A 15,736-nucleotide genomic window follows, 5' to 3' on the forward strand; every position below is an offset into this window, starting at 1 on the left:
GGCATCCTCAGTTACTGTCTATGCCTTGAGAAAAAAAAATCACCTCTCCCTCAAGAAGTTACTATCTTTGTGTCACAGACCTGCCAAGGTTGCCCCCCAGCCACTGAATTTCTTCCTCCAACAATTCTAGAAAAGAATCCAGACAGCAGGAAACTTTTCTGGTTCTCCAGGTCAACAGGACGAACTCCACATTTCAATCCTACACCAGACAGAAAGGAAAATGTTATGCACTGAAACAACATTGATACATACGAGTGTACCGCCTCGGGAGTCTCAACAGGACAAAGCTGATTTTGTAATCAACCTCTAACAGTACCCTTAGTGGCCAATACTGGGAATTGCATGTTTAAGTACTGGATTATAAAGCCTTAAACCAGTGGTTTGCATCCCTGCGGGCACATCAACTCATCTAGATATTTGCCTAGTTTTACTACAGGCTACATAAAAAGCACTAGCAAAGTTAGTACAAACCAAAATTTCATACAGTGACTTGTTTATACTGCTCTATGTACTATACACTGAAAAATAAGTACAATATTTATACTCCAATTGATTTTATAATTATATGGCAAGAATAAGTAAACAATTTTTCAGTAATAGTGTGCTATGACATTTGTATATTTTTGCGTGTGATTTTGTAAGCAAGTAGTTTTTAGGTGAGGTGAAATTTGGGGGTACTCAAGACAAATCAGGGGGGTACAGTAGTCTGGAAAGGTTGAGAGTCACTGCCTTCAACAGTAGAACCTCAGAGTTATGAACTGACCGCTCAACCATATACCTCATTTGGAACCGGAAGTATGCAATCAGGCAGCAGCAGAGACCAAAAAAGCAAATACAATAGAGTACTGTGTTAAATGTAAACTACTTTTAAAAAAAAAAAAAAAAAGAAAGCAACATTCTTCTTCTGCATAGTAAAGTTTCAAAGCTGTATTAAGTCAATGTTCAGTTGTAAACTTTTGAAAGAACAACCATAATATTTTGTTCAGAGTTACAAACATTTCAGAGTTGCGAACCTCCATTCCCAAGGTGTACATAATTCTGAGGTTCTACTGTACTAAGTTTGACTTCCAAAATGAAGCGAACTCAGGTGGAGACTATATAGAGTGCACCAGACTGGTATGTCTAGAGAATAGATCAGAATGTGTGAGAGACTGAAGTCAATTTGTCTTAAGTGTGATGGTGCTTAATAGTTAGTTCAGCTTCCATCAAATGTATCAAAGCTATTCATTCACTCAGCAGTTGAAGAATAAAGGTGATAAAATTATTACTGATCAAATGTTATTGGCACTTGTAAAGTTACCTAACAAGTGCCATGGGATATAGTGCTGGTCTGTTTAATCTATTTTTTCAGTACTCAAGAGGGCTCTGCAATATTAAATATCTGTGTATTGCAACAAGGGGCTTTTTAAACTTGAAAGTAGTAAATAAAGGGACCAGCTAGAGTCAGTTATGAAAGATCATCTCTCTGGCTGAATTGAACAGGCTCAGCATGCAATCTTTTGCTTCAGGTTGACAAGCAATCCAAAGAGACATACATTCCCTGAATCCATTTGAGAAGCAATTGTATCTTTGAAACTTAAGGGACAAATAGAGGGAAAATGATTGTGGCCAGCTGAGAACAACTGTGTCTGGTATGGTTTTAGATACTGGAATAAGCCATGGAGTTCAGAATAAATCTGTTGCAATCTCATTTATGTTTTCTGGGGAAAAATTTTTTTTTCACCCAGCAGAAAACAACGTACTTGTTTCACAGACCTGGCAGAAGACATGCTGGGGCCTGAAGAAACCCCTCTTCATCTTATCCATTGCAGAAAGTTATTAATCACAGTTAACAGTATATGCATGAATGATTGTAAAGATCTGAGACACAAAGAAAAGAGCTACTGGATGGTAACGCCTCATACCAGGGTCTTGTTTCCCCAGGCTAGATGATTCAGAGACAGATGGATCTTCAGCATTCTGGCTCGTCCCCTGATGGGACAACAGCAATTCTTCTGCATCACTCAGCTGGTCTGTTCCTGCACCTGAGTGGGCTGTAAGCACTACATCATTAGTTCAAGGCCAACACACTTCCCATAGGAACACCTGACAGGTAGAATTTCCCCACCATCATCACAAATGAAACACATGTAAAGTGAAACCTAAAAAGTACTGGACAGTTGTTCAGTTCTAGCCTAGACAGAATGCCAGGTTGCCACAGCTTTGTGCTTATACATACATAAAAGGCTGGATTTTGATCTCATTTACACTGGCATAAGCCTGAAGTAACTCCTTGGAAGTCGTTCCCAATCAATACTGGTCCATCAGAGATCAGAATCTAGTTACTAAAAGTCATTGGCTCTTTCCCAAGCAGATGCTATGGAACAGGGTTCTATACTCCTTTAGCCCTAACACTGCCCTGCAATGTGGATGAATGTTACCTACTGGAGACCCCATATTTATCTTGGTTCCACACAAACCTGAAGGGGTTTGCTCATTCTTTAATTTGGCTAATCACCATTGGCATCAGAAACAAAGGATCACACCCTTGAGGTTTTAGAAAGCTTTGTAGGAGTTCAAACCAAATTAAAGCCCCACATTTCCTCATCTAGGACTTTCATGGTGAGCCATATAGAGAACTTGTCCTGTGGAATTGAGACTAGGATGGTAAATAGTTGGGAAATCAGCATCTCTACAGAAGAAGCTTCCATTCCCACAGAACTCTTACTTCAATGTTTTCCACAGAGAAACAAGCTAGAGTCCCCACCCAGAGCATAGCAAATATGTTCTCCTTGCTTTTAAACTGAATTTTGTTACCACTGAGTCTCCAGAAAAATGTTTTCTGCTCCCTTCCACCACTAGTCTAAAGGCCCTGAAGGACTCCAGAAAGAGGAAGCAGCATTCAAAGTCTTCTGATTGGGGTAAATACCTCTTATTTATAACTAGGTTCATGCTTGGTGGGTTGGATGTTTAGACAAGGGACTCCTGGATGCATATGCCTAAGGGCACTGTTGTCTTAGCAAGATGTCAGGACTGTTGTAAGCAGTGGAAAATATACAGGCTTTCATGGGAGATGACCACTGATTTAGGTGGGGAGAGAGGCAATGCTAACAAGGGAGGAACAGCAAGCACCATAATGGAGTGGAAGAAATAGCAGAGAACTAGCTATGCTAGATAGTCTCACAGCTCATTATAGCATCATTTCCAGCCAGGCTTGGCAGAATTTGCTTTATTTTTTTTAAATGATTTCAACAGAAAATGTTTATTTTTAATTTGTATCCATTTAAATTTCAGCTTCCCAAAATTATCAGGGGAGTCAGATAATTATTAGAGGACAGTAGACATCAAGATTCAAAAACTAAAGCCTTATAACCATTAAAAACCACAAACTGGCATCATCCCATGTCAAAAATATACACAGTAAATACCAAATCAAACTCAGTTCCCAAAGAGCATTTTTCTTATTTTGCCTATCTGTTAATTTAAGTTATTGATGGAAATATTTCTCATCATTTGTGTGTGTACAGTGAAAGTGACATCCACTGATCCTCCAAATTTATTTATAGTGATAGTCAGGTGAAAAACATTTGTAAGTTGCTTTGAGAGCCACAGGATTCCCCTGCACAATGTTACCTTCCTGACATCTTCTGCTCTGGAGAATTTACTGTGCTTCCAAGATGCACCATTTTACCCCTCTCCCCCATAATATATTCATTAGTATTTTAACTAATAAAGGAGGACACAGAGGAAGGCTTTATGCACACAAAGAATATCAGCTGGGGAACATTGCTCTGAGACACAGCTTGTTCAGAACTTTCTTAGGTCACCACTTTAAGTGAGTTTAGTGGACTCAGCCTATTTGTCATCATTTGTACACATCTGCAAAGCCACATTACAGTTTAGCTTGACTGGGAATGTCTCCTGAAGAAAGAAGAAAAAGAACAGGTGCTGTAGCAGATAAGCAGTACAGGGAAGGGGTAACAGCTGCTCCTACTCAAGTTACAGCAGTTTATATAATTGATCATACAGAATTTCTCTAGTTCAGTGGTTCTCTAACTGTGGGTCAGGACCCCAAAGTGGGTCACAGCCCATTTTAATGGAGTCTCCTGGGCTGGCTTAGAGTTGCTGGGGCTCAGGCTAAAGTTGAAACCCAAGCCCCACCACGCAGGGCCAAAGCCTAAGGGCTTCAAGTCACAGACCCATTGCCTGGGGCTGAAGCCCTTGGGGCTTTGGCCCTGCCACCCAGGACAGCAGGGCTCAGGGAAACTCAGGCTTTGGTCCCCCCCCCCCCAGGCTCATGTAGTAATTTTTTGTTGTCAGAAGAGGGTTGCAGTGCAATGAAGTTTGGGAATCCCTGCTCTAGTTAACCATTGCATGGGGCGATCAGGGACTGACACGGTTGAGGTGCCAAGAAGATACACACACTATACAGCCCATTCCTATTAAACTTTACTACATTTCATCATAGATATCAGCCACCAAGAGACAAAAATATAAGGGGAACATTTATGAAGCAAGCCAACCACAGATGATTTTGAAGTGGTGTTGGCTTCATGGTCTGACATTGGTAGCATAAACTTTGAGCTTTGACCAAGTTTCTCACTTGGTTTGGAGCTTGGCTCACACGTTGTAAAGTCACATGGCACAAGCCTGTGTTGAGACATAAGTTGGTCTATACAGAGGGGCCTGGGGTTCTTGCCTCTTCTCTAGATTAGAGGGTTACTTTCTCAAAGTCCTTCAACTCCATTATGGCCTTATGAAAATGCTCAATGAGAATTCCAGCACAGCCTCCCAGACAAAGCTCTGCCTAGCCCAACACCAAGGCTTCTTACAGTCTCTGCTTTCATACCCTTGAGCTGGAACAAGGAGAGACTCACTTACCACATTGAGTGAAGAGAAAGACAAACAGGAGGAATTGCACAGATGCGCCCATGGCCACATGAAAGTACACTAAGCCAAGTTACCACCCCCAGCCAGCAAAAACCAAAGAGGGGTGGAGTGTTCAAAGACAAAAGTCTAACACAACAAATCTTTCCCCTCTGCACTACTTTGCTTTTCACTACCCCCCTATAAAAAGGCTAAACCTTCCCACAGCTGCAGCTCCAAGGCCAGGATTCCTTAATAGATGGGGGGTGAATCAGCCTCAGCAGGTGGAGTCACAGGGCTGCAAATCAGCCACCTGTAGAGAGGGTCCCAATCAATTTCTATCTAGACCCCACCCTCCTCTTTCAGGCCTGCCCCCTTTTCCTCCCTTTCTTCCTCTCCATTAGGCCTCATGGGGAACCCTATTGAATAGGTGACCCCATCAGCAGCAGCAGAATACTCTTGCAGGATCTATGCACCTCTACAGAGATTGCACTGTAAGCAATAGTGACTGCTTTCTGCATTGGTTCCCCTCTTTCTCCCTGTCATTATCACCCCCAGGCTCTAGCCTTCCTATTTTGAAATATGCCCATTCTTTACCTTTTCATGCTAAGTAGCTGACTGAGAAATAATTTAGCTCCCTAATCCCCTGTTATGACGCTAGTCACCATTCGCGGGAGTGGGGCAGCGATGCAGAGTGGGAGCGTGGCACTTTCTAACAAGGTTGCCTCCTTTACTTATAGCTACCTAGGAGGTCAGAAGGCATCATGGTGGCTTTAGCTCACCCTTCTGGGAGAACAGGAAATGGTCTTTTTGAAAACTAACCTTTTTACACAACTTACCTGTTCATGACACAATCATTAAGGGTTGTATAAAGGTGGGCATAACTATCCACCTTTTACAGGGGAAACAGGCATGTAGAGCAGGGACTGGTCTTGTTATGTGTTTGTGTAGCATCCAGCTTGCCGCGCCTTGTTCCTCTGGGCGCTACTGCTGTAGAAACATCATCACCCCCAGATCCTCAAAGGTATTGAGGCTCCTAACTCCCATGGCAGAGTCTGGGAAGCTGTCATCAGAGTCTCATCTTCACCTCAGCTGGTCTTCGCTGTACCCATCTTCCACTGGTTTCAACTGGACTGAAGGGGGAGGAAGATGCCAATCAGGCTTGCCAGGTAGCCTTGCAACGCTGCCCATCTCTAGGCATTCACCTCCTCCCACGGGAGTCTTGAGAAGCAGAAGAAGCAAGCAAAGAAAAGAGTAGCAAACCCTTTCCACCTCTCACCTCCTCTCCACCTCATGAAGCAGAGTAACGCTCTGGGCCTAATCTGCATCAAGTGTAAGTCTAAACAACTCGATTTAAATCATAGAGTCAAAAAGCTTAAAGCCAGACAGGACCACGAGCTCATCTGCTCTGACCTCCTATCTAGCACAGGCCAACAATACCACCCAGCACCAATGCAAAACCCAGCACCTGAAATGAGACCAAAGTATTACAGCCCTACAGGAGATGAGACTATGATGTGCCACAGGCAGAGAATAGGAGGGACCGAGGTGCATCAGTGCCCAAGGCCCCCGCAATGGCAGGGAAATGATTAAGTGAGATGTACCCAGATAATCCTGGCAAGTGACTCGCACCCACATGCTGCAGAAGGAGGTGAAAACACTCCACGGTCCCTGCAATCTGACCTGGGGGAAAATTCCTTCCCAACCCCATCTATGACTTTCATTCAGACCCTGAGCATGTGAGCAAGAATTAGGGTGACCAGATGCCCCGTTTTTAAAGGGACAGTCCCGTATTTAAGCCCTCCTGCAGATGTCCAGACTTTTTATTAAAAGCAGACAAATAGTCCTGTATTTTCTGTCTCCCCCCCCCTCAGTATTGCTGGCCAAATCCCTGCTTGCCAGCCGCTCGCCCATCAGTGGTGAGTGGTGGGGTCCAGTGGCTGACGAGGGGGTTAGGGGTGCGAGGCTTGTGGCGGGGTGAAGATGCAGGGTGAAGGTCTGGCCACTCCCTCTGCTGGTCTGTCAGCGTAGCCCCCGATGCGTGCCAGCTCTCAGCCAGCAGGGCCCCATCCCGTTCCTGTCCGGCACTGGCTGTGAGCTGCGGTGGCTGGTGAGTGTGGGCAAGTGCCAGGGGGCCACAGGGACAGCTTACATGTTGCCACTGCTGCTCATCCATCCGCCCTTTACATGCTCCCCCTCTTGCTGTCCTCTCCCTGCTTTGCCCCTTGGCTCCCCTCCCAGCCCCACTGCTCCTCCATAACCCCCCTGGTGGGACATGTCCCACTCCCAGCACTGTGCAGAGAACCAGCCCCTGGTCAGAGCACTCAGCACACCAACAGCCTGCCTGTCAGGCTCCTTCCTTCCCCCACTGCCTCTGGCTGGGCCGGTGCCCGGGGAAAGCCCAAGACCTTTTGGCCCGGGGCAGTGGCCAGGGGGAGCCGAGCCCTGCATGTTGCAAAGCCCCGCACAGCGCTGGCATGGGGAAGCCTCTCTGCCCCTCAACTAAGCTCTGGAGTGGGAGGGGGGAAGTGATTTCCAGCCTGTTCACGCCCCAAACCTGCAGGCTCCGCAGCAACCCCCAGGGCAGGGGCTTAGAACCCTCTTCACCCGCCTCTCCCCCATCCCGCCCTGGGTCCTGCTCCCAGGGAGCGTGGCACTGCACCATCCCTTAGGCACCCTCCTCTGCTGAGCCACCTCTCTGACCAGGTTCACTGAAGCAGTCAGGTTCCCCGGGCCCTGGTGCATAGTACATCCTTATGGCTTAACCGCTTCCTGCCCGCACTGTAGCTGGGGGACAGGAGGTGGCTGGATTATAGGGCTGGCCAGCCTGGAGGTGTTAGCTGCCTTTCAACACTATGTGGGCAGGAAGGGACAAGCTGCTTCCAGCCACATGGGAGGGGGGCGGGGAAAGAAGACAAGACCTCTGCAAAGACACAGACCAGGTCATGCCTTCTCCTTCTCCTCCTCCTCCTCCCCTGCAGCTGGAAGCAGCTCATGTCCCTTCCCTCCTGCACAGTGCTGAAAGGCAGCTGCTGGCCACATTCTGGTGTGAACCCTGTCAGAAATCTGGGGAGGGGGGGTATGTGACCCTGCATGCCCCCGGCCCACGTGTTGCCTCAGGAAGTCGCAGTGCCAGGTACCAGGGAAGGCGGGTCCATCCCAGGGACACCGACAGGCATGGAGGGTGGAGAGCGCTGGGCAGGGAGGGTCAGGTCAGTCGGTCACCTCACCCTGTGTGAGAGAGGTGTACAGGGGTGTGTGTATCACCTCTCCCCATGCGTGTGTGTCAGTCACCCCTCCCCATGTGAACAGTAAACCCTTAAAGAGAAGAAGATAAATAAAAAGAATCCAACTACACAGTATTTCTTTTTAACAGGGGCTCAGTCAACTTGATGTTAATTTGAACATTTGTATGATTGATTGCCACTGAACTCACTTGAATACAAGTAATTTTACCAGGTGTCCCATATACAGTATAGGCAAATATGGTCACCCTAGCAAGAACCAACCAGCCAAGCACCTGAGAGAGAGAGACTGCTCGGTACCATCTCGGAACCCTGGCCCTCTCTCCCTTCCTCCTCCCCCCGCCCCTGTCCCATCTCCAACCATGGCCATCCCTGTGCTGTCAGAGGAAGGAGATTTTTTTAAAAACCCTCCCTGAATACCCAGGGGAAAATCCCTTTCTTTCCCAGATGGTGGCTGGCTGAAACCCTGAAGTGTGAGCTACAGAACATAATAGTGAGCCACAGGGCTCGCTATTGAACCCTGCCCCCTACCATCAGATACACCACCATCAGACAACTGCACTCATAAATTTGTCCAGCTTGCTCTTAAAACTGAGTTGTTTACTCCCAGAACGCCTATTGGAAGGCTGTTCCAGATCCTCAGCCTTAGAAACCTCATCCAATATCCATCCGGGATTTGTTCATGACCAGCTTAGATCCACTTGTTCTCATTTGGCCCTTAGCTTAAATAGCTCTTCACCCTCCCTGGTATTTAGCACCCTAATTTATTGATATCCACTCTCAGCTTGCTTTTTGCTAGACTAAACAAGCCAAGCTCTTCCAGTCTCCTCTCATAAAACAGGCCCTCCATTCCCCTGATCATTATAATAGCTCTTCCCTGCATCTGCTCCAGTTTAAATTCATCATTGAACATGGGTGACCAGAATTGTACACAGGATGCCAGATGAGGTCTTACCAGTACCTTGCACAATGGCATTAATGTTTCACTATTGGAAATGCCTCGCCCTGGTACATCCTAGGATTGAATTTGCCTTTCTCACAACCGCATCGCATAGGTAGCTCAGAATCATCCTGTGATCATCCCACACCCCTAGGTCTCTCTCCTCCTCCTGTCACTGCCAATATGAATCCTCAGCTTGTAGGAGAAATTATTATTATTAGACCCCAAAAGACCTTGTAATTTGTATTATTGCATTTCACCCCATTTCTGTCACTCCAGTCTTCAAGGCCAGCCAGCTCTTCCAGTGTAATGTTCTGCTTCTCCTCTGTTTTGATGATGCCTCCCCAACTTAGTGTCATCAGCAAATTTCATTAGCAAAATAGTCATTAATAAAAACATGGAGTAAGACTGGTTCCAAGACTGATCACTAGTAACCTTCCTCCACTCTGATAAGTTAATGGAGCTATGCCAGTTTACACCTGCTGAAGATCTGGCCCCATAATTTTATGTGGGTGTCTATCTGTTGTTATTGTGCAGAGGCCTGTGCCCTAAGGTGGTTAGGGTAACAAAAAGCCAACTCGGCTTCCATAGCATTGTTTATGAAAGTCAGTGAACGTTGGAAACAATCAGACTGGGGCAAGCTAGATTGTTCAAGTTAGAAGAACTTGTGATAAGGGCTATTCAAGGCCCCTGCTAAAGTCATTCGCTGGCATAACAAATAAGCTGAACAGTTCTAGAAATGGGAAGAAATGTTTAAAGTCAGCAAAATATAGTTTGATTGGTTCCTTTTAATGGGCTGAGATTGTTCCCTCCCTTCTTGGACACTGTTTATCCGTGTGGGCTGGAAGAGGGAAGTTTTATGACATGCACAGTCTCCTGGAACACCAGAATCCACCATGACACCCTTGAGCCTTCACTATTCTGATCATGAAAGGCATCCTTAGCAGACCAGGCCAACAAGAGGGAACCAGCTAATACCACCACCTCCACTGGCTTCAGCTAAATTCTGAACAACATCCAGGATGTGAGCCATAGGTCGTAGGCCTTCCCTCATGTTGTTTTCCTTCGATAACTTATTTCTTCTCTTTCCTATCTCGGTCCTTTTGTCTTCTGTCTAAGAAGAGGCTGGCTTACCTGGCCAAGACAACCTTTGAAGCTCTGCTGTGACCCTGTGACCAGAAAGGCATTCAAGGTAATGCCTTAAACAGCCCAGTACTGATAAAAGCCTGCCAGGTCTGCCGTGCAGATAAGATTGTGCGCTGGGCCTGCGTGTCTCCAGCAGCGATGCTGCAGGTTGAAGCACAAGACACAGACACTGCACTTTCTAATTTTGCTATCCTTTCCCCTCCCCCTGTGTGCGCTTGCTTCATTCTGGCGTAAAGAAAATAGGATACAACCACCACATCAGCTCCAGGCCAGCATAGCTAACGTTTTCTATTTCTTCCCCATAAAAGGCCAGGTAATGCATGAAGTGTACATTATTAACGGACATCCTTAATACCATCTAAAAACCTCTCAAAGCAGGGGGGGGAAAGACGCTACATGACTAAAGGGAACAGGGGATAGTGTTAAAATGAAAGCCTTACTTAATACATTTCAAATGCTTTAAATCTATTTTTGTGTATGTAATAAAAAGATTACTAGATTTGGAATGATGGCTGTTACTGTCGAAATAAGCCAGTGATAACATAAACCCCAAACTACACTAAACTATTTAACAGTTGTAACAGTGAACAGGGGGTTTATTAACATCTTGTCCCTGCTTGTACCAGAGACACCCACGCATCAACACCACAGTGTGACACTGACATGTCCCCCACAGATTTGATGGAGTCAGAAAATTGATTCAGTTTCCATCCTGGGCCATTTTCAGATTTCTAGTTCCTAATTGGGATGATTTAGTTGGGAATTGGTCCTGCTTTGAGCAGGGGGTTGGACTAGATGATCTCCTGAGGTCCCTTCCAACCCTGATATTCTAGGATTCTATGATTCTAATTCATTTCAGTCTGTGAGATTTACAATGCTGTTTCCTTATTTGAAAATCCCATCTTGTCACCCCTCTGGGTAACTGCAGATTAAAAATGCATTGCTTCGGCAGAGAGAGACAGAATGCTAGAGCTGGCTTTGATTTGTGTTAAATAAATCAAGAGCAGGCATGGTTTGGATCTGGATCCCATCGTACCCAACCAACCCTTGGGAGAGTCTGGTAGTTAGTTCTACCAGTTCTACTCAGGACCTATTAGCTCAGGCTCTGACTAAACTTTCCAGGCTATGGAAATACGGGCTGTATTTTATCTGCCCATGTCAGAACAATTATAGTTGCGAGACTAATAATCTCATGCCTTAAGCAACAGTGTATGTAGAAAGAAAATAATATATTGTGCAGGTGTGGTGAGTCAATTCTCTGTTTTGGATAATAGCTTCGGGGCAGCAACAAATAACAGACCTAAATGCACAGTGCCCTGGGATTCAGATATTATCTGTCCACAGTTGTGCACAGTAAATCTAGAAATTAGTATAGGTTAGTCAGCATACAGGCACACGTGCAGCTCATTATCCAGAAATAACATGTGCCTCCCCAGCATTGGCTTACCCATCCCGGAAGCCTTTGGCTCCCCCAGTTTATGGGCTGAGGCACCTTTACAAAGAGGAGTTGCAAAAACAGGGGGTTTTGAAATGCTTGTCTGTCTTACAATAAGTGTTTAAAGGACAAAGAAAATATATTCTGCTCTAAATGGGCTGGATTCTGCTACCATTCTCACCCCTCCTGCTAAATAGCATCCTTGATTTCACTGGGGTACTTGCAGACTAAGGTACTACTTCAACATGAGTAAAGGGCGGGGCGGGGGGGAGGAAATGGGCTATTAGTTATGGCAGCAGTCACCAGGGAATGCTGTTATACATGTGTGCCTTAGCATGTGAGCAGTGTACAATTGTTGAGGAAATGTGTGAATTGTTAGTTTTGTCATGCAGTTTCTTTTTAGGTGGGCTATGGCAAACAGCAAGGGAGTTTTGCTGTCTGCCTTAATCTCTAACTGGAGCCAATTTTGGGGAGAGAGTCCTTCTCTGGGAAGTGGGCATTCACATTTGAGCTGAGATTCTTGAAAGGAGAGTTTGTGTGCGTACCGTCTGTGACCACCTATGTTCCAGGACTGATGTAGTTAGCATAAAATAAACTGCATTAAAAATATACCTAGACTCCACGTCACTGATGTCTCCAACAGGAAGTCAAACTGCAAGGCAGCAGAGTAGGAATTATATATTTAGACTTGCACATGGAGCTTGAACATTCTGTGGAAAAATTCTCAGAAGTTACTCTTGTGGAGTTTTACCTGGAAGTGTCCCCTTTGGTGGGAGGAGTTAAGAGGGCTGTGGATTTTGGAGGCCATGTCCCTCAGCCCAGCAGATGTGTGTGAAGGGACAGGAGCAATCCTGACAAGGTGGCTGTTGCTTTAGTGCTCCCCTGAAGCCCTTCCATCTGTGGTGGTATGACATCAGCAAAAGCAGCAACACCACGGGATGGGTTCATCAGTGGCTGTTCTGCAGTAGCCATGAAGGGGATACAAAGGGAAGTGAAACAGCTCTGTGCCCTGTTCAACATCCTCCCACTCTGCTTTTGCCATCTGCAGTCTATGGAGCCTCAGACCCCTGTCAGACAACAGAGGAAAGATGATCCTGTGCTAAAGGGGGAAAGCCACACATGGATCCACTTGGGAGGATCTGGACCATGTTTTATCAGAAGTTTAGTGCTGCACAGTGTGACAGGAAGGTCTATAGGCACAATGTTGACCTCTTGAGTGGTTTAGCCAACAAGCTTCATTAATAAATATTTTGCCACCTAAGGACTGAAGAATGTTAAGGGGTACGTTCCAACTTCAGAATGCACATGCAAGTTCCCTAAAGGGGATTCACACACACAATGAGGGCAGAACACAGAATAGCTTGCGCACATGGCTTTAGATTTTCGGGCTGACTGGAAATAGGCTTTCAGCAAAGATGCCTATTATCGCCTGTATTGTGATAGTGCCCAGAGGCGCTGGGGTCCCATAGTGCTAGGTGCTCTACAAACGTATGCAATGGCATGGTCATTGCTCTGAAAAGCTGACCACCTCAGGCAAGAAGTTTAGATGAGATGAGATTCTATTTCCTGTTTTTCCCTCCTCCATCTCTTTTTCTTTCTATTCTGTAGCCCTAAGCCAATCGGATACATTTCCTCCAGGTATCTCCTAATACATATAACCTATCACTGTAGTAATGTGTTTATTAACAGATTAATTGTTGATGTTGCTTCAGTACATACCAGCTGTTGCCATTTTCCCACATGCAGCCTTTGATTGTTGTCCCATTTGCTATTTATTATGGACCAGATTCTGATACTTCTACTGAAGAGCACCCTCCTCTATAAGCAGTCCCATTGAAGTTAATAGCACTATTTGTGCAGTAAGATGCTACTCAGCAGAGTGAGAGGGTAGAATGTGATCCTAAGTAAAAAAAATCCATTGGTGGTTTATCGAAGGACATAGGCGAACCCCACACCTGATAGAACAAAACCAGACACAGTAATTTGTTTGCTCACTTTTATATAAAATAGACATTTACATACATTTTCTTTTGGAAAGACTTCTCCGATCATAACTCCATTAGGCAAAAACGTATCCCACAGTGAAAAAGCAAAGGTTTTTCAAAATACTGTACTACTGACATACATCCAGCTGCTTAAAAGTGTGAATTTAATTTGTAAACATTTCTAATTAGTGGGCTTTTAAAAAATAAGATATGCATAACTGATACAAACATAGGCACAGAAATAAGAACCATATGAACAACAGTCAATGCAAATAACTCCCCCATGATAGAAGGAAAAAGCAGCATGGCAACCACTTCAGGCAAAGAGATTTCTATAGTAATACATTTGTAGAAGCTGTAACTTTCATAGAGGATGCTGCTGGGGCAAATTTCCCAGAAGAAAGAAGTTTTCAACAAGTCGGTATAAACATGGCAAGGAATTTTTCCACAAAGTTATAAAGATCACCTTATGCAGCTTTGCCACATTAAAACACTATTGTAGACCAAGCAAGTTTTCTTTTTGCTGCTCCGTTTAAGTGTACATGAAAGAAAACTCCTACATTAGAAAACTATTGCATGAGTCCCCATAAAGTAAAAATCCCTTAGGGCTAGATTTTCAAAAGGTTGTCATCTTCACATGTGAAAAGCAGGAATGGGGTGTGCAATAAAATGCACAGAAATTTCAAGCAGGTGCAAACACACATGTTGACTTCAACAGAATTAAACATGCATATGTGTATATTGAGCATATACAAAACAGCTCGAAGTATGAGCTAGTAACTAAAACCTGTGTGTCTTAAATCACGAGAAAAATAGTTTACGCAATATTGGCCTGATTTTCAAAGGTGCTGAGCAGCTACAGTTCCTGTTCATTTTAGGTAGAGTTGTAGGTGCTCAATCTCTGAACGTTAGAATTTATATGCATGAGAGAGGGCACGACTTTGCGTGAGCATCTATGTGTTCCCTCGCTCTCTCATCTTTTATTTGTGGTCTATTTCGGTCTGAAATGAAGGCCATTTTCTCTGATGCACATACGTGTTGCTTGGCCAAAACGACTTGCCTGGACATTTTTATAAAAATCTAGCCCAAAACGTCCAAGTGAAGTATAAAAGTGTCCTTCCTAAATCCTTTCTTTTGAGAGATGGCAGTAGGGGAGGAGCAAAGAATGTTGGATTTTAAATAAGCAGGATGTAATAAAAAAAAAACCCAAACTTCCAAAAGACTCATTAGTTTAGAACATTATTCTCGGTGAGAAAATACAACCAAACCCCCTCCTCCCCCCACAACAAAACAGAATGACAGCTTTTTAGTTTGCCATTTGAGATTGAAATATATAGTTAGCACAAAAGTCCTATCTTTCCAGCTCTGGGTTAATTCTCCACTTTGGATTAAGCTGATGTGCATCTGTAGACGTGAGTTTAGAAAATGTCACTTCAAAAGGGAAAGAGCTAGCCACTGCCTGTTAAGGTTTTCAGCAAAATATGCATTCATAATTCGTACTAAGCATGCTGAGTACTGCAGCAGGCAGAAACCAAAGTATTCATAGTTTATTTTATGAGCTACATAAAACCAAAGGGAGAGGATGTTTTCTACCATTACTTTGAATAAGATCCATTTAATCACAGGTTAACTTGCTCTATTTGTCTTCACAGTAAAATTTCCTTTTGGCTGAGGTAACCTATTGCATATTACTGGGCCATTATTTTTCCTTATCTTGTGAAAGGCTTACTGCAGATAACTGCCTTGATCCAGCAAAGCACTTTACGGAAGTAGTCCCGTTGAAGCCAATAGGATTACTCGTGAGCTTAGAGCTACGCACATGCTTAACTGCTTTGCAGCATCATGGCTTTAGTGGACTCTGCCAGGATGCAGAATACACAGTTTCTACACTATTATTTGGCTGGGTTTGGGCCATAAAGTGCTGGTTAGGGAAAGAGGGATTATTTAAATGAGCTCCTCCTCTCCCAAAGGTTGCCTTAAACCTGTTTCATGAGGGGCAATACACAGCCTTTCACAGCTGTGAAAAGGGTGGGGTTAAACCGCTTTGCATATCAACATGCTGCCAGCCAAATTTACAAGAGCATTATTCTTGTGCCTTGGCAGGCAACTGAAATGTACAAGACCAAAGACAGGCAGAGAT

At 44.6% G+C, this 15,736-nt stretch overlaps 1 protein-coding gene across 1 annotated transcript in view; it reads right to left on the reverse strand.

The window, feature by feature from the left end:
- OVCH1 (ovochymase 1) overlaps positions 1 to 4,912 on the reverse strand; it is a gene marked incomplete at its 5' end in the record, with an annotated part of 55,401 nt that extends 50,489 nt beyond the window's left edge. Inside the window, 3 exons of the mRNA XM_084633660.1 lie at positions 81 to 199; positions 1,905 to 2,033; positions 4,861 to 4,912. Coding sequence (XP_084489786.1) covers positions 81 to 199; positions 1,905 to 2,033; positions 4,861 to 4,912 — 300 coding nt within the window. The remainder of the gene's footprint in view (positions 1 to 80; positions 200 to 1,904; positions 2,034 to 4,860) is intronic.
- Between the last annotated feature and the right edge of the window lie 10,824 nt (positions 4,913 to 15,736).

Source organism: Lepidochelys olivacea (genome assembly GCF_965140295.1).
Source record: "Lepidochelys olivacea isolate rLepOli2 genome assembly, chromosome: 1".
NCBI classification, from domain to species: domain Eukaryota; kingdom Metazoa; phylum Chordata; order Testudines; family Cheloniidae; genus Lepidochelys; species Lepidochelys olivacea.